The sequence below is a fragment of the Microtus ochrogaster genome, chromosome 16 (assembly GCF_000317375.1).
Source record: "Microtus ochrogaster isolate Prairie Vole_2 chromosome 16, MicOch1.0, whole genome shotgun sequence".
In the NCBI taxonomy this organism is placed as follows: Eukaryota; Metazoa; Chordata; class Mammalia; order Rodentia; family Cricetidae; genus Microtus; species Microtus ochrogaster.
The window spans coordinates 21,935,726-21,962,628 of NC_022018.1; the positions used below are offsets into that span (position 1 = coordinate 21,935,726).

The 26,903-nt window shown below is 44.8% G+C and overlaps 1 protein-coding gene across 6 annotated transcripts in view; it reads left to right on the plus strand.

Moving 5' to 3' along the window:
- Positions 1–26,903, plus strand: part of Frmd4a (FERM domain containing 4A) — a 592,091-nt gene that overhangs the window by 395,958 nt on the left and 169,230 nt on the right. For all 6 annotated transcript variants that reach the window (XM_026782982.1, XM_026782981.1, XM_026782984.1 and 3 more), the window contains one exon: positions 5,490–5,555. In XM_026782982.1, coding sequence (XP_026638783.1) covers positions 5,490–5,555 — 66 coding nt within the window. The remainder of the gene's footprint in view (positions 1–5,489; positions 5,556–26,903) is intronic.

Consider the following 26,903-nt stretch of genomic DNA (forward strand, 5'->3'; position numbering starts at 1 on the left):
AAAACTGCCCCAGTCCCTTGTCATCTGGGTGTTCGCGGTCAGCTGGCCCTGCAGGAGTTGCTATGTTGCAGGCATTGTTCTCCTCATGCCTGGGAGATGCTCTACGGTTATTGAGACTCTTGTAGCCTTGCAACCTTTGCATTTCCATCTCGGTCTTTGGTCCTTTCGTTCTCCAAGGAGGACACTGGAGTAGAGAGAGTGACGTGAGGTGATGCTTTGAGGTGACTCCGAAGGTTGGAATTCCAACAGAGACTCACTCCTCTTGGGAAGTTGTAGTCACGTCCTTGGAATTTCCTTCAGAGCCAGCAAACAGCCTGGGTCAAAGGTCAGATTGTGAGGCGCAGTTGGAATGCATCCGGCATCCTTACAGTTAGTGGTTTGAGGGACCCTGTGAGCAGGAAAGATGTACATTTTTACTTCCAGTCTCAGATCCATGCTGTTGGACTCCAACTTCCCCATTTGGTGGTAAAGGTCTCAGGGACCGTGTTTAAGGTTGTTTCAAGACTATTGGCAATTTCCTAAATAAAACATGTCAGGAATACTGATTCTTATTTTATGCAGTTCTCACAAGTCATTAATATTTCTCATATTAGTGTCTCATCAACTGATCTCAAAAATGCAAATGAATCAAACCTTGGTAACTCTCTTTGGTTTTAGTAAAGAGACATTAGACAGACAGTAATGTAGTCACTAGGTTAACATGATTTGCAGGCCTGTGTCTGTACCCTAAGCAGCTGGTCTCTCCTTGCACATCCTCTTCCTCTCCCCCAGACTCCATAATTCTTTCAGTGTAAGCTAGCTTCAGAAAACTGAGAAACTATAATAACATGTATTATTAGTTGACTTTTTCTTAAGAGAAATAGAAGGTATAAGCCGTTCTGGCCTCAAACTTGCTATGTAGCCAGGAATGACAATAACATCTGATCCTTCTGCCTCTGCTTCCCACATATTGGGATTAGAAGTAATGTTCACAACCATGCCCAGTCCTTTTCAGTTCTGGAACTTGAACCCAGGGCTGCTGCATGTTGGGCAGGAGGCACTCTATCAGCTGAGCTAAATCTGAAGCCCCTGGTTGACTGGTTTTTTAGTTTTCATTTTAAACCAGAGACTTTTCTTCCTAAGTTCAGGATGTGCTGGGTTCTCCAGGTTGAGTTACTGTTGGCAAAAGTGCATCGCACATAGCAACGTAGGAACCGTGAAAGTGGCACCATTTCCTTAGAGCTGTCCTGGACGGGTGCATCCAATGCCATAGGAGTCATTAATTGGAAGACAAGAAAGTGGGAAAAGAGGGCAGAAGATAGGGTGACTAAAGCAAAGCAAAAGGGAGGGGATGGTGAGATGATGGCTCAGCAGGTAAAGGCACCTGCCCCGAAGCCTGACACCCCGAGTTCAATCCCTGGAAGGTTTGTTCTTCCCTGTTGGTTAATTTTGTTATCTGGCCATTTCATACATGCCTAGAATGAATTCTGATGATTTTTCACCCCTTTATCTCCTCCCATCCCCATCAACCCGTCCATTATCCTACCAATCCCTTCCCCAGACTTATGACCTTGGGTTTTGTTTTGTGACCCATTTAATCGGGGTCATCTGTGCGACTATTGGGTGAAAACTATCCCCTAGGTCCTGGAAGGTCATCGGAAGGGCTTTTAATGGCGTCTTTCTCATGGGTTCTGGGGATGAAACTCAGTCCCTTGTATTTGCAAGGCAAGCACTTTATAAACAGCCATCTCCCCAGCCCTCTAAAGTACTTGGGTTTGTGTTAAAATAGGCACTATTAAACTGATTGGCTGAGGAGCAGTCTTGTCTGCTCTATTCCGTGTGGCTAATCTCTAACAACACCTTCACCTTTTTGAGCTACCTTTAACTGTTTTTTATATATATATATATTGATACTTTCAGGTTAGCATACAAAGTAATGAGTTTCATTGTGTCATTGTTTTGCTGTTGTTATTTTTTTTAACAAGTTGTTAAATGTGTACAGTACACAGCTCGGGCAGGTAGAGAGGCCCCATCCCTAAGCCAGAAGCTTTCCACCTCCTATGTCCTCATGTATCATCCTCTATTCTCCTGATCCCTGCCCCTGTGCAGGACGGTTTTATTGGCAACTTTATCATACACAGATCATTTCATATCTGACTATATTACCTTTCCCTGCTCATGAGTCTGGTCTTCATGAGTTCACGTGTGTCCTATCAGCAACGTTGGACGCCTCACTTTCAAAATAACACTTCTTTAAGTATGCCTAAAAATGACAGAGTACTTGGCATGCCCACGTTACTATAGAAGGAGTAGGCAGGAAAGTGATTTATGGTTAGAACCGGAGCCAGCTGACGTCTATGCTCAGCCTCGCTCTCTAGAGGGTTTCCTTTGAGGGTGATTGCCAGGGCTCCCATTGTGCCTGTGCAGCTGTAAGCAGGGTGGGGGGGGCAGTATTATTTTACAATTGTGAGGGCTGAGAAAAAATTCTGGGTGCCTAGCAAGCCAAACAATACTACAGATGTCTGCTCTTTGTGTGCACCCACAAGGGTGAGCCTGCTTTGAACTGATGATGAAAACTGGGTGCTCCGATCTTACTTGAGAAGGAGACAATGAACAGGTGTCCTTTTGAGACATGAACCACAGTGATGCTCTCAGAGGAGAGCTGTGCCTTCCGTCATGACTCAAAGGGCTCTCTTCTGACTCCTCTCCAGGCCAGCTTTGGTGGGGTTATTTTGCTTTTTGCAAGGGAGGCATGGAGCACACTTGCAATAAATAATATATCCACATCTCAATACATAGTTACTCAACATAGTGAGAAGATAAAACAATGTTATTTAATTTTAGTGGTAATTTTATTTTTCAGATGAAGACATCTGAGAGGTAAACCTTGAAGTCTGAACCTTATGTACAATGGTATATTTTGATAAAGTGACAGCCTTCTTCCTTTTTATAACTGGGTGGCACATGCCTTTAATCCAAATTCTGCAGAGGCAGAGGCAGACTCTCTCTGAGTTATAGGCCAGTCTGATCTATATGAAGAGTTTCATGCCAGCTGGGGCTACACAGTGAGACCCTTTCTCAAAACAAACGCCAACCATATTTGCTACAGTGATGTCTTGCAGGTACCAATTTGTTTTCATAAAATTTATTAGGATGTGATTAAATACCAAAGATCTTGTGTATATGTTTAGACTTTTACCATGGAATAAATCTAAACTTAATGTTGGAGAGTTGGAAAGGCCAGACAGCATTTCCTCTACAAAGTGTCTCTTGCCCTCTTCACTTTTGAGATTGGCTGTTATGTAGCACAGGCTGGCCCAGAACTTGATATAGGTCCAAAGATGACTTTAAACTTCCTGATCTATTTATTTTTATTTGTTCTGTTTTGCTTCTTTATTTTTGTTTGAGAGTGGGTCTCATGTACCCTAGGCTGGCCTCGGTATCATTATGTATCACTACATAGCACAGATTGGCCTTAAACTCCTGATTTACTTCCCTCCACCATTGAACTGCTGGAATTACAGGCATAGGTCACCTTCTCAGGCCTGTGATGAATGTTTTCTTTGTTTTTAAAGAACTTCAAAATAGCATGCACGATGGTTGTACCACATTCCATCCTAGGACACACTCATACACGATGATGCTAATGAGAGCTGGATGGCTATAGTTCTAAAATCATATTCAAAGTCACTATGCCGTGACTATTAGGCGCCCTGTTATTACTGGAAGTTAGCATTTCTGACGTGACTTTTTTGGATGAAAGAATCAATTCTAAATGTTGGCATAACAGCATAGATTTCAATCTAATTTAAAGTTGTAATGACTTTCATTCAACTCAAAAAGGGAGTGATTGAGATACAGATGGGGTTTTTGTTGTTTTAAAATAACTTCAGCCTAGGATGTCTCTATGGTCAAGGCTAATGGGGTGGCTGGAGTCGCCTAAGACTCAAAGGACAGAAGACGACCTCTCCTAGAGTCATATCATGCCTGAGGCCACCTCACTGAGCTCATATTTGCAAAATAGCAAGCCTAGAGGTGGAAGTTTCCCCCCTACTTTAAATCTGTTTTAATCCCTTTATTGGTATCTGAGTTATGTAAAACTTGTCTGCTGAGTCATTGATAGCACTCAGAAGGAAGAGCCCTTTGCGATTAGGCGTCCAAACAGCAGTCTGACTTAGCGTCCCAACGGGAGAGCTCTGCATGATGGAAGGAAGAAAGAGAAAGAGAGGGCATTTTCTCATGGGATTCCAGGACACCTTTGGACTTGTTGGTGGAATAATTCACCGGAGTAAGATGTGGTGTCTTTCTGTCTTCCCTGAACAAGGACTTTGATGAAGAGTGATAAGGCTAGGGTGTACTTGAGTGCATCCTTCCACGTGTTTAACGTAGCTGTAGCTGGTCACGGCGGGTGGGGGGGAGGTAAAGAGCGGTCCTTAGAGAGTCTGGAGAGCAGTGGTTCTCAACCTTCCTGACCTGCAGCTCTTTAATACCCTCTTCGTGCCGTGCTGACCCCAAACCATAAAATTGTTCTTGTTGTCATTTCATAACTGTAATTTTGCTACTGTTATGAGTCATAGCATAAATATCGGATATGTGGCATGTGTGTAAGGGTTATTCTGTCCCACAAAGGGGTCATAACCCACAGGTTTAGAACCGCTGCTGTAGAGTCGTGGAAGATACCGAGCTGGAAGGGACCTACAGATCATTGAACCTCAGCAGTGGTACTGGACCCAGTTAGTAAAATCCAACTGCCATTTTTGGGGGGTACAGAATTTTGGGATACTATGTGTAAAATCTAGCCATTATCAAAATTAAAATTTGATAATTAAATTAAACAGATTATTATCTTAAAAATAAAGGTAATAATCAAAGTCTATAAATCCTAACTCTTACTATACCTTACCATTATCCATACTTTGTGTGTGTGTGTGTGTGTGTGGGTGTGGATGTGTTTGTGTTATACAAGTGTGCGCGAGTACACACATATACATATACACCCATGTGGAAACTAAATGTCAACCTCAGGTGATATCCCTTAACATCTTGTTTCTTGAGACAGTCTCTCTGGCCTAGGGTTTGCCAGTTAGGCTAGGCCTCAAGGGAAATGATGAATTGAAGACAAGATCCTGAGCTTTGCCTTTTGTTCATGGTGACAGATGTTAAGGAATGGATGAAGGCTGAATCACACCACCATCCAGCAGTATGTTACAGATGTGCTGCTGATTCATTTCACATCTGCTCCATGGGTTAGAAACACCTGAAGGCCCAGATACCACCTGTGTGCCATTGTCTAACAAGTTTTATCAAACCAGTTGGTACACAAAAAGGGCTCCATAAATGTTTTCTGGAAATGACTGACAGTCCAGCCACGTCTTGGCGTTACATGGCCAGCTCCCAGTGAGGGAAGCCTCAGCCACGGGATGGTGCCGGGTGGAATTCAGCCCACAGACCTTTGAAAACGTCATCTGTCTTCTAGATTCCCCATGACCACTGTTTGTCTTCTCCCACAGATGACGGAGGGCCGTCGATGTCAAGTACATCTCCTTGATGACAGGAAGCTGGAGCTCCTAGTACAGGTACGTCCCTCTGGGGCCACTTTCCTGGTTTCTTCTGTGATTATTGAATGTGCTGCAGAGGTAGATGTGGTGATGGACAAAAGGGATTGTCTGCTGTTTTATGTCTTTGTCTAGCCAGACCTGTGTAACAATGGCTGGGACACGCCAAGGCATTTTGTGTGTATGCTATTTTTGCTCGTTCTATTTCTATGTACATCATGCCTCTGGTGTTCAAGGCCAGAAGTATATATATAACCTATTGTTAAGAACTTCTAGAAAAGGCACTTCCGCAGCTACCATTAACTATTCTGTCTGCTTGGAAGGAGCTAACAGCATTGTAACCTAAATAACTCCTGTGTCACTAAAACCCATGCAGTCTCCCTCAGAGAGGAAAGAGTTCCTTCTTTTCAAATTAAGCTTTCATTGTGCCTAAAGAAAGAAAAAACACCTCTGTTCTCTGGCTGTCCCCTGAGGGCTAACACCCTCCCTTTCACCCCATGGCTTGGGTTGCTGTCTCCATCAATGGCAAACATTTTGAGAAACTGAGATGAGAAATGTGTATATATACAAAAGTCACAAAAGCTTTCAGAATCCCAGGTCCCAGCTGTGCTCACCTGGCTTTTGAGAAGGTCATTGCTTTACCCAGAACCTCAAGAATAATGGGTAATTCCATGGCTTAAATACTGTTGAAATCTGGTTCAAGTTCAACTTTTATGACTCTTTTGATTTTATATTCTCGGATATTGTTCTCAGGATAGTCTACTTTTCCGTCTCACACACACACACACACACACACACACACACACACACACACTTACATTGTCACGTGTGTATTGGGATTACAAACAAAAACACCAAGTCGAGAGGCTGCCGGGCTCTGGTCATGCCATGAAGATGGTTCAGTTCATCATAGGGATGGAATGCTGCCTGTGTGCTCATTGTCAGGGCACACAGGACACAAATGATTCATACGTAGACTTGTCTCTGTAGCCTTGGACTTGCTGTTTGCACTTGACAAATGATTCAATTACGAACTTTAAGAGTTAATGCTTTCAACAGGATTCCAATAACAAAGCCGTTATAAATGTGTTACAGAAAATTGGGAACTCATAATCACATCACACACACAGCGGTTATTGTTCTTGTGCTGATGGGATTTCTCTCCGGCATTGTCTTATTTATATATGTTGCAGAGCTGCAGTTTTAATATACACACAATGCCATGTACTTTATTTTCCCACAATCTGTGTCCTTCCTCGCGTTTCCTATGTCATGGCAAATTGTTATCTTTGCTAAGAGCTGAATAAATTCCAGAAACGGATATATCACTGTTATCTAATCACTCACCCATTTAGGTGCACTTAAGGTTGCTGTTTTTCTGCCTTACAATTTTCCCACTATTACTAATAAGTGCTGTGATTACCTTATCGTCGTGTGTAGCTTGCCCGTGTTTTAGACCACGCCCTTATTAGGCTGGATTCCATGGCCTACAGCCCGTGAGCTGATTTGGCTGAGTGAGACATTACAGGGGAAATGTACCTTGAACTACAATTTTTCAAGTCGAGGAGCCTTCCACTTGCTGACATTTGGCCCTTGAGGTTGCTAGGAATCTGTGGAGGAGTTTATAGCAAAGTGGTCTGGGTGGGGTGTGTTTCGCATGCCTTTCTGAAATCCACCCTTCTGGAACAGGAAATGAGATCACAAATAGCAGCTCGGTTACTGCTGATGGCAAGCCGCTCTTGGAGGGTATGAATGGAGACAGCTGAGATGACTTGTCCAAGAAAAATTTAATTACTGATACATAATTTGAGAACAATTAGTTTGAACCCTCTCAAGTCAAGAGTATTGCATTCGGCAATCAGGAAGCTCATGCTCCCCCCCCCCACCCTGTGTGGGAAACGCTTTCCCATTTGAAGTCTGTCTTCCTAGAACTCCTGCCTTCCTGTATCTTGTCCCGTGAGCATGGCTAATTTCTGTTCAGTCTCCAAACAGTTCACAGCATGGACGGCCTTCCCCATCCTCCCCCCACACCCAGGGGCTTTCACAGACCCTCCCTCTGTTCCTCGGGAGACTGCACTTAGCTGCTCCTGATTGGAGATCCTCCCTTACAACCCACGTCACACCTCATTAGCATGGCTCGTGTGGTGACCACTGTGTCCTTGGTGCCCAGGCTGATGTCCAGCATGTAGTGTCACCAGAGGCATCTTCCTCTTGCTTCCTTGGAGGACGTCTTGTCATAGTACCAACCACTTAGGATATGCTTCAATACACACAGTATACACACGTGTACATGTGTGCGCACTCACATATAGAAAGATTCCAAATGCCATGGCGGAGTGGGCCTCAGTGTAACTGGGAGAAACTAGACTAAAGCTATTGGACAAAAGCCAAATTTAACATTAGCATTTTTCTTCCTTCTCTCAAAGTTCTTTTGTTGAGCGTTACAGTCCTGTTCTCCACCCAATGCGGAACAAGCTCTGGGCTTTAAATGGCCCAGACATCTCAACTCCATACCTTTGTGTTCATTTTATCAATATTTTAGTTAGTTTACAAATACTGGGTGTCATTATGGAAATGGTATATATATATTCATTGCACTTGGCTTATATTTGTCCCCCACTGCCCCCCTTTACTTTCTTCCTCACTCATGCTGGTCTCCTTGCTCCCCCAAGAATTCTGCCTTGCATGTGCCTGCATGCTTGTGCACACAGACACGTGCTTAAATTCATAGTCTACATATGAAATAAAATGTACAATTCTTTCTCGCCTGTCTCTATTACCCTTTTACCCTCCCTCTTTAGACTGCTTCCTCCCCCATCCCATAGTCTCCATTCTACTTTCTTGTCATGTATATTCAAATCTAGATTCTATATGTGAGAGAAAATCTGGTATTTGCCTTTTAGGCAAGTAAAGCTTGTTTCACTTAACATCTGCATGAGAGTTAGATCAGCATCTGCTTTCCTGCAAAGGATGTAATTTTGTTCTTTTTTTTTATGGCTGACTAAGACTACATTTTACATATATACCACATATTCCTTATCCATTCATCTGTTGTGGCATCTACCTGGGCTCCAAACCCTGGCTATTGTGAGTCATGCTAAAACAAACAGCGATGTGCAGGTGTGGTACTTTGGTTTGGACTCCCCTGTCACACCTTTTTGACATTTTATGTTCATAGAGTAATAAGGTTAGACACTAAAATATAGAAATATTGGAAGTGTTTTCATCACTTTTGTTAAGAATAATTTTGGAATATTTGTCATAATTCTTGGACTAAGTACTTTCTAGAACATTTTGGCCTGGAGTCCCAGAGCTGGGAAGGGTAGGATCAGAGCATTTTCCAGGCCACATTTACCTGGCAAAGTTTGTAAGCACAGGAATCGAGTTTGAAGGGATCATTTGTTTCTTGCAGAGAAGCAAACAGGTTGGCACAAGTTGGCCAACCCAGGGACATTCTTGAGAAGTGGCCGAGGGGCCACTGCAGTCGGCAGCTATTTGAGATGATTTCAGGAGCTTCTTCTGCCTTCCCCTCAGTCTCCCAGAAGCACGCAAAGCTGTAGCACAAATGTCACAAAAGTAAGCTGAATTGACTTCAGCTGCTCACTGCCTCTTGCTGGCCATCAAGACAGCCACATAAATAATTTCATGCAGTCACGTAAACTTGAGCACTATTAGCATAGCACTTCTAGAAAAGAAGGATGTGGCCACAGTTCTGTCATCGGATGCTTAACCTGTAACGCTTGTTATCACTGAAGGAAGTCTGCTCCCAGATCCCAGTTGCCCTACTAAATGAGCCTGACCCCTATGAGGGAAGACAGGAATCAACAGAGCACCTGGAGCACCTGCAGGGAGTCTAGTCTAAATCCACAGGCAACTTTTTTGATAACCATGGAGCTCCTTATATCCTTAAGTTTCCCTCAGGACAGCTGGAGAGGTGACATAAGTGTTCACCCCACATCCTAAATGTGTCCAGGTCACCCTCTAACCCATAGTGCCTTGCTCTGTCATCCAAAACTTCCTAATACTGACATATTGACTAAAAAAAAAAATCAAAGCAAAAAAGAAACCTTTGTCAGAGTAAGAGGTCACCCTCATCTGTGTTTCTGAGTCAGTGTCTTCCTGAGGCTTTGGTAGCCAAAGCTGGGACATCAGGAATGTCTGTGTTCAGCTCAGCTTCTCAAGTCTTGTCTTCCTATGGCTGCTCCTTTAAAATTAGCTTTTTCTGATTGGAATGTGTATTTGCAGGAGCATATAGAAAGAGACAGAAAGGGTAAAGGGTGGCGCAGGGGAGTTTTGGAAAGCGGTGCATGCCTATAATCTCTGCACTCATAAGGAAGACACGGGAACATGGCTCCTGTAATCTCTGCCTTCAGAAGGCTCAAGCCTGCCTAGTTTACAGAGGCCAGACGGGCTCCTTAGCCAGATCGTAACTTGAAACAAAGCAATGTGTTTAGTGCTGCTGAGAAGAACTTAAGGAGGACTTAGAGGGATTTCCGTACACTGCAGGCCTATTGGCGAAGCCCTGGAAGCTGTTCCCAGGGAAGGCTCTGGACCTTTCCTCCTGGGTATCAAAAATAGACTGCCTTCATTTTCAGTAGAACCGAATGGTGGAGGTGCGGCTCCTCCTAGCATGGGTCTCTGTAGGCCTTGGATACTGGACCATTTCCCGCTTGACAGGAAGACAAGCTAGCTCAAGAAAACAGACGCTCTCCTTCTTAGCCCAGACCGCCCCGCGCGTCCCTGCTGTTCTCATCACTTTTCATGAGTAGAGATTTTTCTCTGCCAATTCTCTCACCTCACATAATAAAGCTGTGCACACTTGAGGCCTATCTGCCTGCGTAGACGGCCACCGTGGCCTTTGATTCCCGCTGTGTCTGGAAAGCTGCAACGGGACGTGAGACAGCATTCTGAGTTTCATTTGCCTGAAGACGGCCGTGCCTGTCCCCTCTAACCCAGTCTCTTGGTGGCTTGTGACAGAAAAATCCAAACTGTCCATTTCTTGTAATAAGGGAACAAAGAACACCCACAATTCTGAGAAGTGGGGAAGACTCTAAGGAGTCGGTATTTCGGAGCAAATGTTAGGAAGACTAGACGGCACCGCCATTTCTTGTGCCTCTAATCCTGGAAAGGTCCCTAAGGCAGAAACTTCTAGTGTCCCTGTGCTTGTAAGGCACATTAGTGGCTGACTGACTCCTCTAACCCCTCAGCCCTTTCGTTTCCCTTGAACTCAGTTTCTAATGAAGGCATGCCTAACCTTTTGGCATCACAACATATAGTGTCATCCATAATGTTCACATCTGAGAACCTCAGAGCAGGGTCCCAGAAAAGACAAATCACAAACTTGTCAAGTCTCACAGCCATCCAGAGATGCATTTGACGGCAGTGGACCGAGGGCTTTTGTCCTGTGAGCTGTCTGGTGTACACACAGGACAGTAGGAGAGGGGATGTTCCCATCCATGCTTCTCTGTGAAAGAGACACTGGTCTGTATTAGTCTTAAAGGTTAAGGAAGTTAGTGTGGGCTTCGAAGAAAGCAGTATTTGGAGACAAATTTGACACACTTCCTACTATGAACTAGAAAAACGGGCATCTACTTATTTTTTTAAAAGATGTCTAGACTCCTGGGGCTGGAGAAGCGGCTCAGCAGTTAAGAACAGTGCCTGTTCTTCCAGGAGACCTGGGTTTGATTCCCATCACCTGCATGGCAGCTCACATCTGTCTGTAACCTCAGTGTCAGGACACCCGATACCCTCATGGGGACATACATGCAGGCCAAACACCAATGTTCATAAAAAATAATTAAGTAATAAAAATGTCTAGACTCTAATAGTACCACATAGAGTAAATGATCAGACTTCGTGGGTGCGTGCCTACATGCTTACTGTCACAATCTCTCCTTCATACACACACTTACCCTTACGGTCACCGCTACATACACACGCTTACCCTCACAGTCCCTGTACATACACACGCTTACCCTCACAGTCCCTGTACATACACACGCTTACCCTACAGTCCCTGTACATACACACGCTTACCCTACAGTCCCTGTACATACACACGCTTACCCTACAGTCCCTGTACATACACACACTTACCCTCATAGTCCTTCCTCTGCCACTTCATGGTTAACATTCTCAAAAATACGGTGAAAGGATTGGTTTCTCCCAAGCAAACCAGGAATTCCCCGAAAGCACATGTTGCCAAAAAAAAAAAAGAAAAAAGAAAAAAAAAGTTGATTCCATGTCTTCTCAGCTGAGCAGGGTGGGCAGATGGTGTCTTCCGATTGGCTGGCTGGTCCGTCTGCTGAAGCCTGGTCCATATCTGCCATCTGCTTCCGTCTGTGCTCCATTCACCAGGAGTTCCTGCCTCAGCCAAGGGCTAAAGATGCATGCAGAGGCCAGGAGCAGACAAAAGGACTGAGCATCATACACCTTCTGTCCTGGACCTCCCAGGCCACCTTATCAAGAAGAGCCAGAGGGGTGTGGGACAGCACCGTGGTGAGCTGACCTCTGCCTTCAGTGGGATTGCCAGCTTCATTTATTAGGGTCTGTTCTGTGAAACAGGCACACTACCAAATGAGCAAAACAGATGTCTCTCCCGCCCCTGGGGGTGGCCAATAATATTTAACATCGTAAAGGCACATGGGAAAGCAAACAAATGTGATGATAGCGTATAGACAGATGACATGATGGTAATTCCATATGCCATCAAAAGTTCATTTACCAGTGTGGAGAGATAAGGAACAGTTCATGAAGTATGCACGCTTGGATGAATAGTGTCCCCTTTGGGGAGAAGCAGGAAGATGTCAAACCTTCTTCTCTCCAGCAAGGACTTTAAACTTATAATTTAGAGGATGGTGGTAGTTAGCGAGCACCTCTTTCTGTGCTGGATGGAAACAAAGGCGAAGGCCAGTCCTCCCTGGGGGTTGTGAGAGGGAGTGGAGTAGCAGGGCAAATCAGATTGATGCTACCATCTGGGAACCCCCACACACATGCATGGCTCCAGAGCCAGACAGCTCAGCCAAGCACAAGAAAGGGCGAGGGTGGAGAGCAGGCCATTTCAGCATCTCCAGCCCCAGGGCTGACTAGTCCAGGATGTTGGTTGCCTAGCAACACCTCTACCGAGCTCCCATTCCCCCAAGCCTTCCTGCTTCCCCTCCTACTGCTCCTCTGTGCCCCGTTTCTCCCTTGAAGTCAAACTTCGTGTGGTTTAGAAATGTACTCATTGAAAATTGCCAATATTCGGCTCAAAGCAGAAGCTGAAGGGAGACTGAGCAAAGCAAAGGAAATATAGTAAAGCTCCCTTCCTTGGGAGGGCCCTCTAGTTGCTTTTTGATTTTGGCTTTGGTTTTCCTGCGGGATCCTTTGCAGAACCATTTCCACATGTCCTCTTGGGTAGTGCTATAAGAGGAGACGAAAGGACCCTCACGAGAGGCCTGTGAACTATGTGTTCCTTGCTAAGGAGAAAGGAGAAAAGAGTAGATGAGCAAGACAAGCTAAGCCCACAGCTCCACAGCACAGCTCAGTAGAATGTGAATAACCTTGCTGATAGAGGAAACAAATGAAACACACACACACACACACACACACACACACACCTGTGCACACCTTCAAGGAAGGTTTGGAGATGGAGAGGAGAAGCTGGTCTTCATGGAGAGAATGAGTGACAGGAAGGAACCCAGAGGTTAGCACAGCCAGGGTTGGTGGGGGCTGGTATCTTAACTCTCAGACTGGTTTTGGTGCATTGCCCCATTGAGATACTAGCTCACGAGATCGGTGTCTGTTCTGCATATAGTGTTATGGTGATCCAGCTTCCCTTCCCTTTGGGGTAAGAGTCCATGTCTAGACATGAGAAATGATTGTTTAGACCATGTCTTGCCATCTTAGTTGCTGTTCTATTGCTCTGAAGAAACACCATGACCAAGGCAACTCTTATAAAGCATTTAATTGGGGGGTTGTTTATCATCTTAGAGAGTTAGTCCATGATCATCATGACAGGAAGCAGACAGGCATGGCACTGGAATAGTAGCTGAGAGCCTTACTTCCTGGCCCACAGGCAGCAGACAGAGGAGGGGGTGCACCTGGAATGGGTTTTTGGAACTTCAAAGCCCATCCCCAGTGACACACCTCCTCCAACAAGGTCACACCCACCACAACAGGCCTCGCCTACTAATCCTTCACAAACAGCTTCACCAGCTGGGGACTAAGCATTCAAATATATGAGCCTACAGGGCCATTCACATTCAGACTTACAAGTCTAGGCACTGCTTCTTGTTCCACAAATGGGCTGATTTGTCCCTGTATACTCCAGAGTGGTGGGAACAGCTCTCCTTTTTTCTGCATTTCTACCCATGAATCCTGTCCTCTCTGGTAAGGAAGGACCTGGGAGCATGTGGAGGCAGATGTGCTCACTTCACTGGGGCTCATCACATACACCCAGCACATGGTGAGATGGAAGTCTGATGAGGGGGGCAGCATCCTCAACTGTGAGAGGTGACAGAGGACAGAACAGGAAGTGGATCTCAGCACTCCCTCTTGTGCAGTAACTCCTCAACCCTTAACCCACTGCTTTCCCACTTCCCACTCAGCACAGAGCTGAGGACTAAACCATCCCAGCTGTATGGATGGACTTCACATCCTACCTAGCCCCCATCACACACCTCCAGACACTTGCAGATCTCCATGACAGCTCCTATGTGTGGTGTGTCCAACGGCACACTCAATCCCAGTACCTAGACCTCCTCGTCAGATCTAGGTGGCATCTCTTGCATCTGCTCTGAGTATGAGCTTCTGAGTCTGTAGTCAACCACGTGCCTATGCCCATGGTTCATTGATTAAATACCTCCCTCGTCCCTACACCTTACAGTATATCCCCCTCATAAGGGCTTGTTCTTCCCGCTCCTCAGCAGAGGACACCCCACTATAGATACTGTGCTTCTCGCAGGCTTACTGTGACAAGTATGCATGGAGTTCTGAAGTAGTATTTGTGTCCCTTCCTGTGTCACCACCAGTGTGTCTTACACAGCGTTTCCCAGAAGCTCTGTGACCCGTCCAAAGCTACTCAATAGCTAATCTTATTTGACTTTCTCTTTTGCCTCTCAAGTCCCTCCAAAATCTAGCCCATTCCATGTTGACAAGAGGTGAACATCAAGCAGGTGAAGCGAGGGCTGTGCTGTGGCATCATAGTTCCTGCTGGAGATTTCTAACTGCAGTGAATTGAGTCTGTCATTATGAGCAAAGATAACCACAGGCCTTTTCCAGAGTCCTAGGCCAGTGCTTCTAAAATTTCTTTCAGCTACAAAGTCCTTTGCCGAATATTCCATAAATAGAAAATTCCATAAATTTGTCTCTTGTCACTAGTAGACTCCTAACAGAACTAACACATGAATTAAAAATTATTATTCTACATAGATACAAGGTAATAGAAAATTCAAGTGTCCTTTATGCAAATATATGCATTCATACTTAGTTAATGCAAATTGATTTTTAATTGCATAAGAAAATTTTCAAATGTTTTGGGAATTGGTATGTCATTGACTTATCATTATATTAGCTAATTTAGTTAGCTAACATTTATTTCTGTAGCTGGTTCTAGTCTAAGAGCTCAGTATGTTGCTGAAGCATCCAATCAGTCCCTTCCTTCACTCTATAGCATAGGTGATTATTAGTGTTCCCATGTATCAGGTAAGAAAATCAGGACACAGAGAGCTCATATAACGTATCCAGAGCTTCACAGCTGGCAATGGTGGAGAGCCAACTCAAAGCCATCCCTTCTGGCTGCAGAGTTAGAAACAGGCTCCAGAACGCTGAGACCATGCGTGTTTAAGCCTGAGTCTGGCACTTAGTAACTCGATGACATTGACCAGTTGGGTAGCCTCTTTGAGCTTCAGCATCTTCCTCTGTGAACTGGAACATTAGCTCCTAGCTCCTTTAGTTCTATTAGTAACTCAGTGCTAATTTGTGTTTCGTATACTTCTGACTATGTGTGAATGAATCTGAGCATTTGCTGTGCCCTGGAGAGCCCCTGGCACCTGGCAAACATCTCTCAGCTGGAACCCAAAGCTTATATTGGGCCACCTGGTAGCTATGACAACCTTGGCAATCATTTGCCTTTGCTGCCTCGGCTGTAAAATGGGAATATTAGCCGGCTTGGGGGAAGGGTATGTAGAAGACAATGGAGTGTTACATCGTTTGTAGGACTGTTATTTCTAATTAATTTGTCTTCCATGTGACCATGCTCAAAACTTCAAGGCTTATTTGTAGTGGTCAGCTAGTCAAAATACACTTTAATTGCCCGACTTCATTACCTGATCTGTTTATAGGTACTGGTCACTACTCCTCATCTTCCCAATGTCACAAATAACTCACACAACAAGGTCATAAGATGGTGAGGGAAATGCATGTGCATGTGTTTGTGCAGGATCTAGATAACCATCTAGAGGACTGGATTAGGTTTTGTGTTCCAATGATGTCAAACCTAATCACTCCTCCTTCTCCAGGATAAAACAGGGGGAAATAAGCCTGACAGTTGCCATGACAATGCTTTATAAATGACCCATCCTGAGTACTTCATGTTAACTGATGGTGAAGAACGAGCCTATATGCCTGGATCATACTGGCTAGGCTCTGTGGGAAAGTTAAAAACGGAAGGCACATTCTCTTCCTTATAAGCAAGGCCGTGATTGGATTTCTCAGCCTGTGACTCAGACTCCGGTTACCACAAGTTGAAGGCCTTGTATTAAGTGCTGTTTCCCAGAGGCCTGTGTACCTTTCATAGAGGTTGCAGTCGCCTGACCCTCATTTTACAGTGCACAGTGGGACTGGTGTGGAACTTGGGGCATTCGAACACATTCTGCTCCGCTGCAAGGCTCAGAGTCCTGTGTGACAGAGAAGGCTGCTGGAATGATAGCAACCTCCCAGGATTCCCTGGAGAACCCTATTCTTCTAAAGAATGCTTCGGGGCCGGTGCACACTGATCAGGGATTTTTTTTTTTCCTTTTAGGGAAAGTAGTTTTAAAATTCCATGTGGAGTCCTTTGAGTGTGGTAATAGACCAGTATCGTGATCGTTCAGTTTTAAATTGTTGATGGATTGTAAGATCTATTGCTGTAATAAACAGGACCATATGTTGGGTTTATCAAAAACCTTCCTTCTGCTCAACAGTGTCAGTGGTTTAGAGAATAGCAAAAAGACTAATATCTCCATATTTCATGCTGGGGCCATTGAGAACTGCAGTGACCCTCCAGAACACCTGGGAACCTCATTCCATTGCACCACATGTTACCACACATGACTTACAGAGTCACATAGCATGGGGAAATTGTTGCTCTTTACTCCCCTCTAGATATGAATCAATTGACCCATAAATTAATGCATATCTTGATACTGAAATGCCTTTGGTATTATTGGGTCTATCAAATGCACACACTCATCTAAACACTTATGCAGACCAATAACACACATACACACATGTATTCACATCCATGTGCTTATACCCACATGAACACATTGACGCTATCACAGTACTCACATGTATGCACAAGTACACATGTGCATAGAACAGAAATATATATACCTAGATATAAATACATATACATATATACATATATGAAGTAAAGCAGTGATGTCCTACATACCCTTAGTTCACCAACACTTATCTCTCCAAACTATACTCTTTTCTTAAAACTTTTATTTGTATTTTAGCTGTATGTGTGTCTGTATCTGTGCAACTGTGTGTGGGTATGTGTGCAGAGCCCAAGGAAGTGAGAGGTATCAGATGCCCCTGGGGTGAGAGTTATAGGAGGTTGTAAGCTACTTGTTGTGGGTGCTGGGAACCAAATGCAGGTCCTCTGGAGGAGCAACAAATATTTTTAGCCACAGAGTCATCTCTCCAGATCCCAAACTGCACTCTTGAATAAGATAAAAATGGTTGTTCTCATACTCGGTCTGACTTTTGACTCAGTGATAGTGGCTGAAGTTGATTCTAGGTACACCCTGTGGTCCTTAGCCTATGTCCTTGCCAACAAGAATGAGTATATTGTCACAAGGTGGCCAGCCTCAGCTATCCCACATATCATCTCCTCTTGCAGTAGCAGGAAAAGGACTCTTCACTGATGGAGAAGCTTCCCAGATGGTCCCCAAGTCTGTTCCATCTTCCCACCCAGACCATAGTGGCTCATGTCTTCATATCCACAGGGAAGTGGAATTAACGCATTTGTTTGAAACAAGCAGTTCTCAAAGAATGTTTGTAAAGAAACAACAGTAGCATTGCTCAGTCAATGTGGAAGTTGGCTCAAGCCGTCCAGAACCTAACCCATGAAGGCCCAGAGCATCAGGATTAGAGGTGTACTTGGCCTGTAAGAGTCTCACACAGGAGACTGCAAGCTGTCTGCTTTTCTGGAACTTGTTTGCATGGCTTAGAGGTAGAGGCAATGCAGGGGAGTGGGTCACAGACTGTTGTGTTGAAAGGATTAAAAATTGTAAAGCTACATGGTTGGCAAGTTCTGTACCAGCGAGCATCCCTGATGTCTTCTCTCTCTCATTTCATTATCTTCCTTTTCTTCCTCTTCCTCTTCTTCTTTCTCCTTCCTCCTTCCTCTTATTTTTCTTCCTTTTTCTCTCTTCTTTCTTTCTCCTTCTTCCTCTTTCTTCCTCTTTCTTCCTCCTCTTCCTCCTCCCTTTTTCCTCTTCCTCTTCCTTCTTCCTTCTCCCTTCTTCTTCCTTCTTCTACTTTTTCCTTTTTTTTCCTTCTCCTTCTTCTTTCTTTTGGACACTGATCCTATTAGATGAGGACTCCACCCCTATAATCTTATTTAAGTACCTCTTAAAGGTAATTTCAAAATTTAACTACTTTCTAAGGAACCATGATTGGGATGTTAACTGTGAATTTGAGATGACTCAGGGGTTAAGAGCACATAGAAGAGGATCCAAGTTCAGTTCCCAGCACCGATATGGGGCACTTACAATCACCTGTGACTGCAGCTCCAAGGGGTACAGTGACATCTTATGGCCTCCTTGGGTCCCTGCACTCACATGTACATACTCACACAAAGATACACACACGTAATTTTAAAATGAAAGTATTTTTAAGAGTGCGTTTGGAGAGGGCACACTTCATCCCATAACCATGACCATAATCTCTTTGAGTCTTAGGATCTATTTTATTTTTTAACATGTAAGGAAAAGAATAAACAATAATCTCATATTGGAAAACAGCTGGGAGCCCAGAGCACAGCAGTCTTGAAGATACCTACCAGCATGTCCTTGGCAGAGCTACAGCTCCTTCCCATCGTTTTTATAAGAACACAGTGGTTTGCTGTCTGGAATGTGCCATCAACTTCTCTATGTGGAAGCAGCATTTCCCAGGGATGGGCTTCTCCATTCTGGCTCGGAAGGCTGCAGTTGCCTTCAAACCCCATGTATCCAGAGCAAGCAAAACCTCAGCTGGGTTCAGCCCTTGCCTGTTCAGACCTGAGTCATCGCCCCCTCCAGCACTCTGTCACAGCCACTGTAAGAGGCAGCTGATGACTCCCAAGTCTCTCTCCTCCTCTGTGGCCACACACAGCCAGCCTGTATGCCTGGGACTCAAAGAACCTTGAGTGGACTGGCTTTCTTTGACATAATCACGTGCAAATCCAGAAACCCCATATGCCTAAGCCATCAGGCTCTGAGAGCTCACAGAACACAGGGACCAGGATGCTAACAACATCCAAGGCCAAATTGACTGTGCCACCACCAAAACCGAAGAACTTTACAGCTACACCAGGAATTCCTTTTGGCAGCACTCTGTGTGTGGCAGGAAGCCCATTGGCTGAGCTTTGACACAGAAGAGGCTCATTCAAAAGTTATTTCCTTACAATCAGCTTAGTCTTACATCCACATGAGTTACTAAATAAGTGGTGGCCTCCCCAAAATGCCTCCGGAAATGGTGATCCTTCCCGCCCAGCCCAGCCCAGCCCTAAAGCTACGTTAGTCATCAGATGCCTTTTCTTCAATGTCATGGTTACGGTCATTGCTCAGTGTGTTAGACCCTGTACTAAAGGGAAACAGTCATTGTCCCCATGTCCTGGGAGCCTGCAATCTAGAGAGTGAAATGTCAGTCAAGTTAGATATATAGAGAACCATTTAGAATGGAAAGAGCACTGTGAACCAAGAGGTGGAACAGCAAACAGATAAGATTATTAAATCGGCCACCCATACACGGTGAGTGATAGCTCGGAGCCTTTCCCAAGTGAGAGTAGAAAAGGGCTGCCCTGTCTTTCCCCGAACCTCTCGGCCTGCTGTATCTCTCCATCATTTTTAAAACGTTCCCTGAGAAGATTTCCATGGAGACCCCCAGATTCTCAACAGCCATGATGTTGTAAGAAAAGGAAACAGAAAGAAGAACATGAGGGATGGGGTAGAAGGCACAGAGGACCCTCTGTGGTCCTGTAAAGGGAGGTAAGAGGAGCATAATTCAGATTGTGAGATAGGATTTTACCATGTAGTTCAAGATGGTCACAAACTCAGAATTCTTCTGCCTTGTCCTCCTTAAGGCTGGAATTACTCTGACCTCTCTCTGTCAATCTGTCTCCCCTTCCCCGTGTGTGTGTGTGTGTGTGTGTGTGTGTGTGTGTGTGTGTGTGTGTGTGTGTGTGTGTGATCTAAACAATTTCTTTCCAGCACTTCCTAAAGGTCTCCATCTTGGCCTCTGATGATACCCTAGTGAAATACGTCTGTGTGCATGCCATCACAGGGAAGTACTGGCTTCCAGTACGTCAATTTCCAGAGGGAAAGTCAGAGAAAAAGCAAACAGGGAAGAGCTAAGAGCGAGGTCTTAAACAGTTCAGAGAGGGGCGAGGTTGTCAACTTCTTCGTTTGAATTGTCAGTTCACTATGTCTCCCGTGCATTTAAATCACTCACTTTTAATGGTCTTCCTGGACACAGTCCTGCATCCACATGGCCTGTCTGGGTGCCCATCCCTTTTCTCTGGATGCCTTTCGTGATCCTCAAGACTGCCTTCTGGACCGGAAATTTCAGGCTCATCAATCTAGCTTTCCTAGTGCCCTGGGAGATGAAATTAGTCTCTTAAAACTTTCCTTTCCGTTTCGGGCTCTCAAGCTCTGATGCCCTTTGACTATTCAGAAATGATCACTCAGAGGAGCTCAAAGAAGCCCCAGGGGTAAGGGGTCTGATTTCACCCATTCTTCTTCCTCTTGGAGCAGGGGACCTGGGGCTGAGCTCATGTCTGAAAACAGGGCTATATTTTAGGAAAGACTGAACTAATTTGTGTCCAGAGACTGGCTGCAAGCTCTTTTTCTTTTTACCCCCCTTTCTCTCTTACATTAGTAGTGCTGTGGATAAAACCCAGGATCTCCTGGTTGACAAGCATTTTCCTGCTCAGCCACATCCTGCCACCTCCAGAGACCAGCTAGCCAACTTTGCTACCTAAATATTTTGTCTTTTTAGAACTAACTCACATATTCTCAGCAATGAGAACCTCTTTCTGTGGGTCCAGTTGGACACAGACACTATATGTGATAGAGAACATCTATCTTAAAGTCCCCGTAAGTGATGACAAGGGCTGACAGACTTACTATAGATTCCTTTCAAAAACTCTTAATCTGGGGAGAGGGGAGACCAGACATCTCATGTAGCTTAGGCCGGCCTCAAACTCCCTATGTAACTGAGGATGACTTTGAACTTGTGATCCTTCTGCCTGTACTGGGATTTCATGTGTGTACCACCACAACCGGTTCTATGAGATACGGGAGATGGAGCCCAGGTTTTCACGCATCCTCGGCAAACAACCAAATGAGCTGCATATGTAGCCCCTCGGCCTTTGAATTTTTAACACAATCACATACCACCTTTTTGTTTCAAAACATCTTTGAACAGTCGTTTTGAGATGTAATTGATCTTTATAAATTATTTGTGCTTTGCTTTATTTTGTTTAAAATATGGCTTCATGATACAGCCCATGTTGTCTGTGGTACTCAGTGTGCAGTCCACTGTGACCTGAGACTCACAGTTCTCCTTTCTCAGCCTTCTGAGGTCAGGAGGTATAGATGTTCACCACACAGATGGCCTGAACTGCAAGCATTTAAGGCATACAATATGCATGTCTGGACATGTGTGTATCCCTGTCAGCACAGACAGGCCTCTAGCGAGTTCTGTAACTACAGCAACCACAAATGCCCCCCCCCCCCGAGCCCACAAGACCCTGCCCTCCCCCAGACACTGTGAGTGGAAGCCACTAGTTTTTGCCGCAAGGTGACCCCATACAGCTGAGCAAGCAGTTTGAGTGTTTGTAGGATGTAGGGAAGTTTTGGGGAGCATTTGGAGGAAAGTCAGGTGATTTTGTTTCCTTGTTTAGCTTTCCATGCCTTTACTCACTTTGCAAGTCTGAGTGTACTGGGCTGGGAATGCACCTTGGGACGTTGTACAGTCCTGAAGGGCTCTTAGGAATAGTGAGAAAAAGCCAGACGCAGCTCACTGTTCCTGGAAAGCTGTGCTTCTTCTTGGCACTGATCCAGAAGACTGAATAGGAAGAACCTTGGAACCTGTTTTTTTTCTTGTTGTTGTTTTGTTTTGTTTTGTTTACTCCGAAGCTAAACCTCAACACAATGCTGAGGAAGGGCACTGAGCATGAGGGATGGGAGACAGATTCATGGGTAGCAACAGGGCAGGTGCCCATGCAGGAGTGTGAGCTGCTGACCTTCCAGAAGAACCTGTGGATCCTCCCTGATCTCTCTTTGTCTTGGGTTTTTGGCAAAGACTTCACAATCAGACTTTGAACCCCTGAGAAAGTTCCTTGTTGATCTCCCAGGTGTGTAGACAAGAAAACCAGAGTAAGCACAAGTCACCTGGGGTCTGTTCTTTCTCAGATGCTGAGTTATAAAAGTTTCCTTTTAAATACATCTACCTTGTTGACTTGCATGCCAAGGCAATTATCTGAAATCGAAGAACAAAAGATAGCGCCACACACGGAAAAGACCAGACATCTCTCTTGTGGCTCCAACCCAGTAATGAACAGTCCATGTGTCTTTCTTTATGTGGACAGCTATGTAAACATATAGAACCCACACCATGTCTCTCTTGTAAGTGCCATTGCACCAGGTGCCCACTCTGCATTGCATCATGGGAAACAGTCACTCCATGACTGTGATCTGTGGCTTACTGTTCAATGTCATGGGGTGACTTACTCAGAATGACACCGGTAAGGGCAAATCTAAGAGTCAGATATTTTGCAATGTTCTGTGCCACTTAAAACAGAAGAAAAAAAGAATTAGTGTCTTATATTCATGAAAATCGAGACATGTTACTTCAAATGACATATACATGACATTGACTCCCAATTTACGCCAAGAGGAAATGATCCATGTCTCAAATCACTGAGATGTTCTTCCTCAACTGGTTTTGAAGGAAAGAATAAAGATTAATTTAAAAATTAAAAAAACCCTGAAGTTCTAAGTTGCATAAAGTGTGCGGATTTATCTTCCCTGATGGGGATATTTCCCAAATGCCAAAGGTTCATATTGCACGTGAATGACTGTGTTTTTGTGATATCGCTAGATATTTGTCTTTATTCCTTATATTTTTAATATGTTGTATTCATGAGACATTAGAGTGAAGGACTGCACAATAAAAGTGAGAAAAAATGGTAGTATTATCAAATAATAGTATTGGGAAAGGCCTGCACAATAGGCATGTTTAAATCCCTTGCTCAAACATGTTTTCATGTTTCAAAAGCTTGAAAATATCACTTATTTTAAATTTTTTTCTTCTATCATATTTAATGAATATCAAGTGTCACTTTTATGTAAAAAAAACTATTTCTGGATATTGGCTTCTCAGTCATGAAACATGTCCTGGGTCACCTACCTAAAAACAAGACTATAAATTTAGGTTCTATGTTAGAAGACAGTTTTTTTTTTTTAAATACAACTTGTTTAAAATACACCTAGTGTTTTAAGTCTGCCTGGAAAGCCTCTGGGTATCCAGCACCTCATTAGTAAGGAAATTGGGTTGGGTTGGTTTTGGCATTGCTGGGACTGGAAGGTGGGACCTGGTCCTGGTAGACCAGCCTTCTACCACTGAGATGCCCCCGTGACTATGTTAATAATTCTACTCAAGCATTTCATATCATTTTTCCCTCTTTAGAGGAAAAAGTAAAGAAGTGCTAAGTGTGCCCATAGACTCTGCGTTCACAAAGAGGCTTGAACAGTAATTCACTTAGCGGGTTTCTGACTTCAATATCAGAGAAGGAAAATGAGAGGTGGTGCCTCAAGGTACTGAAAACCCAGTCTTTCTTCTAGACCAGCCCCTACCTTAAGGTACTCCCTCAGCAGCTGAAACCCAGATCTGAGACCCAGATGTAAACACCACCCTCCTGTGCTTGGCTAGTTACCAGGGCTGGGCAGAGCCAAGCGGGCTCTCCCACAGAGAGGAGTTAACAAACCCTGGGACAGAAGCTACTGCTTGATCTACCCCTTCTCTCCCACATTCATTCTTCCCCGAGAAAGCAGGGAAGATTCCTGGTGTACCTAAGACTGTGTACTGGCTTTCTGGAATGTTCTGTTCCTTCTGGAAACTCATACACTGGTGGTGAGATTCCAGGTCGGCCTGCTTACCACTGAGACAGAACGTGGTAACCATTTTTGACATCTCTCCGAGATAGGAAGTGCTATCACACGGTGGTTAAGATCGGACTCTGAAAGCAGTCGGCCTGAATTTGTCCTTGAAATCCTCTGAGTGAAGTGAGTGACCTGCAGTCACTTCAGCTTCCCAAACATTGGGATTACAGGCACGCATCACAGGGTCCAGATTTGAAAAACTCAAAATCTAGACGGTGTGGTGGTGCACGCCTTTAATCCCAGCATTGAGAAGGCAGAGGCAAGCAGATCTCTGAGTTTAAGGCCAACCTGGTCTACAAAGCAAGTTTCAGGACAGCCAGGGCTGTTACACAGAGAAACCCTGTCCTGAAAACAACAAAACCCCTCAAAACTTGTGATACTGACTGTAAACATATACACGTGCACAAACACACACATATGATACTAGACTTAAATATACATGGTAAAGCTTCCGTTTCTTTCATCATCTTGCTTTGGTTTCTCTGGGAAGCAGGCAAAGGCAGCACAGTCATAGATGACTATGCTGGGGTTGTAATGACCGAGGGTAAGGGCTGGTTCTGCTGGGATGATACTGGGCTAAGTGAAGTTCATGGTGGTAGCTGTAGATCCCAACTGTGCTGTACTTAGAAATGCAAAATTCTGAAGTTAGTTGTCTTAGTTAGGGTTTTTATCGCTGTGAAAAGACACCATGACCACAGAAACTCTTATAAAGAAAAGATTTAACTGGGGTGGCTCGCTTACAGTTTCAGAGGTTCAGTCTATTATCGTCATGACAGGGAGCATGGTGGCTGCAGGCAGATGCGGTGCTGGAGTGGTAGCTGAGAGTCCTACATCTTGCAGACAACAGGAAGTCAACTGAGACACTGGGCGGTATTCTGAGCATAGAAAACCTCAAAGCCCGCCCCATAGTGACACACTTCCTCTAACAAAGCCACACCCACCCCAACAAAGCCACACCTCCTAATAGTATTACTCCCTATGAGATTTTAGGGGCCAGTTACATTCAAACTACCACATTAGTAAAGCTGGGATAAGAATCTTGACCGCTGCTCTTGTATGAGGACTCTTTGTTGATGTAAGGGATAAAACCCAGAACCTTGCACATGGTAGGCAGATGCTCAGGTACCACTGAGCTACATCCCCCGTGTCCTTATGGCTTTGGAGGAACATGTGCCTTCATTGTTTTTTCATCTTTTCCTTTGAACCCATCCTTGACTTCTTGGACCATCAAGAGAGGCTGACTGTGAGGCTGGGACAGGCAGCCGTACAGATAACGACATCCCCTTTGTGCCTGTGACTTAGGCCACAGTCTGACCTTTCCTCCTTCAGATGAAGGGAAGGGGTGAGAGGTGACAGCTCTATGCCCAGTGGACACTCAGCCTGGCAGCTGATGACATTGGCTGCCCCAGGGTCATAGCCTGTGATGATTTCCCTCTTACAGGCTGACACACCATTATGAATGCGAAGCCTATTAACTCTGTTCCAGAAAGGAGAATGTGAGGCCTCAAGAGAGCAAACAAGGCCAGCTGAGAAAACTCACAATGCAACTGCAGATGAGGTCATGGCTAGGCTCCAGTGCTGGTGACAAGGACGGGCTCAGATGAGGTCATGGCTAGGCTCCAGTGCTGGTGACAAGGACGGGCTCAGAGGGTCTGAGGCATTGCATGGGAACCATCTCATTAAGAGTCCTCCAGTTAAATGTTGCAGAGTGCCCCGTCAGCCCAATGTAGTTAATGAAATGCTTGGGACAAAAAGGAACAGGGAGGAGGAGAAAAAGGCAGAATGGAATGCCTGTCTTTATCCTGCATCTTCGTTCCCAGTGGTGCAGCTTCCTCGGTTTCACTAATGCATGGAATGCAGAGGGAATCATATGTGGACAAGATGGTGTTGGTTCTCAGTGCTGGATTCATAACTAAAGAATCTCAATTAGCAAGCGGAAATTCCCAATTGTTGAAGAGACTTCTGTGAATCGGCTATGGGATGCAGCCCCGTAACCTCAGGACTTAATAGTCTGAGTCAGAGAACTGTGATTTCAAGGCTAACCTGGGCTACATAGCAGGATTATATCTATTAAAAAGAAGTCAGTGAGTGGAAATATAAGATGCAGCTGAGTATAAGATAATAATACAAGATGCTTGGCGAGGATGTGCAAAACCCTACGTTCCATCCCAAGCACTAGAGAAAGGAAAGAAAGAACTGGCTGAAGTAAGGGAAGAAGGGAGGGGAGGGAAGGGTGGAAAGGAGAAAAAGAATAAAGAAAAAAAAAAGATGCTTCCCTGGGCCATGCTAAGTAAGAGATCATCAAGAGGCTTTGGGAGATTCTGGACTTGTCAGGAGTTGGAGCTGAAAGGCGAATTGGCCAATGGCTTACAAGAGGGCTGGGGAAACAGAACCCAGCGAAGGAGGGATTTAAAGAGTCTGAAAGCTCCTCTCGTCTCTGTTTCACCGTCCATCCGGTCATCATGTAATCCTTCATTAGTCCACCCCTGCAGTCAGCCCGCACTGTCCAGCCAGCTCTGTGGAAATTAGTAGCTGGGTTAGTTACTTATCGAATGGCTGTAACAAAGACAGAGGGGTCTATTGGGCTTACTCTCAGAGGCTACAGTTTAGTATAGGAGAGCATTTGTGGAGGAAGGAGCTTGAGGTAGCAGGCCACTGTGTATCTACAGTCAGGAAGCAAGGAGAGCTGAAGGCAGGTCTCAGCTCATTCCTTTTCCTTTTCGTGTAGTCCTCTGAAACCTTAGCCCCTGGAATG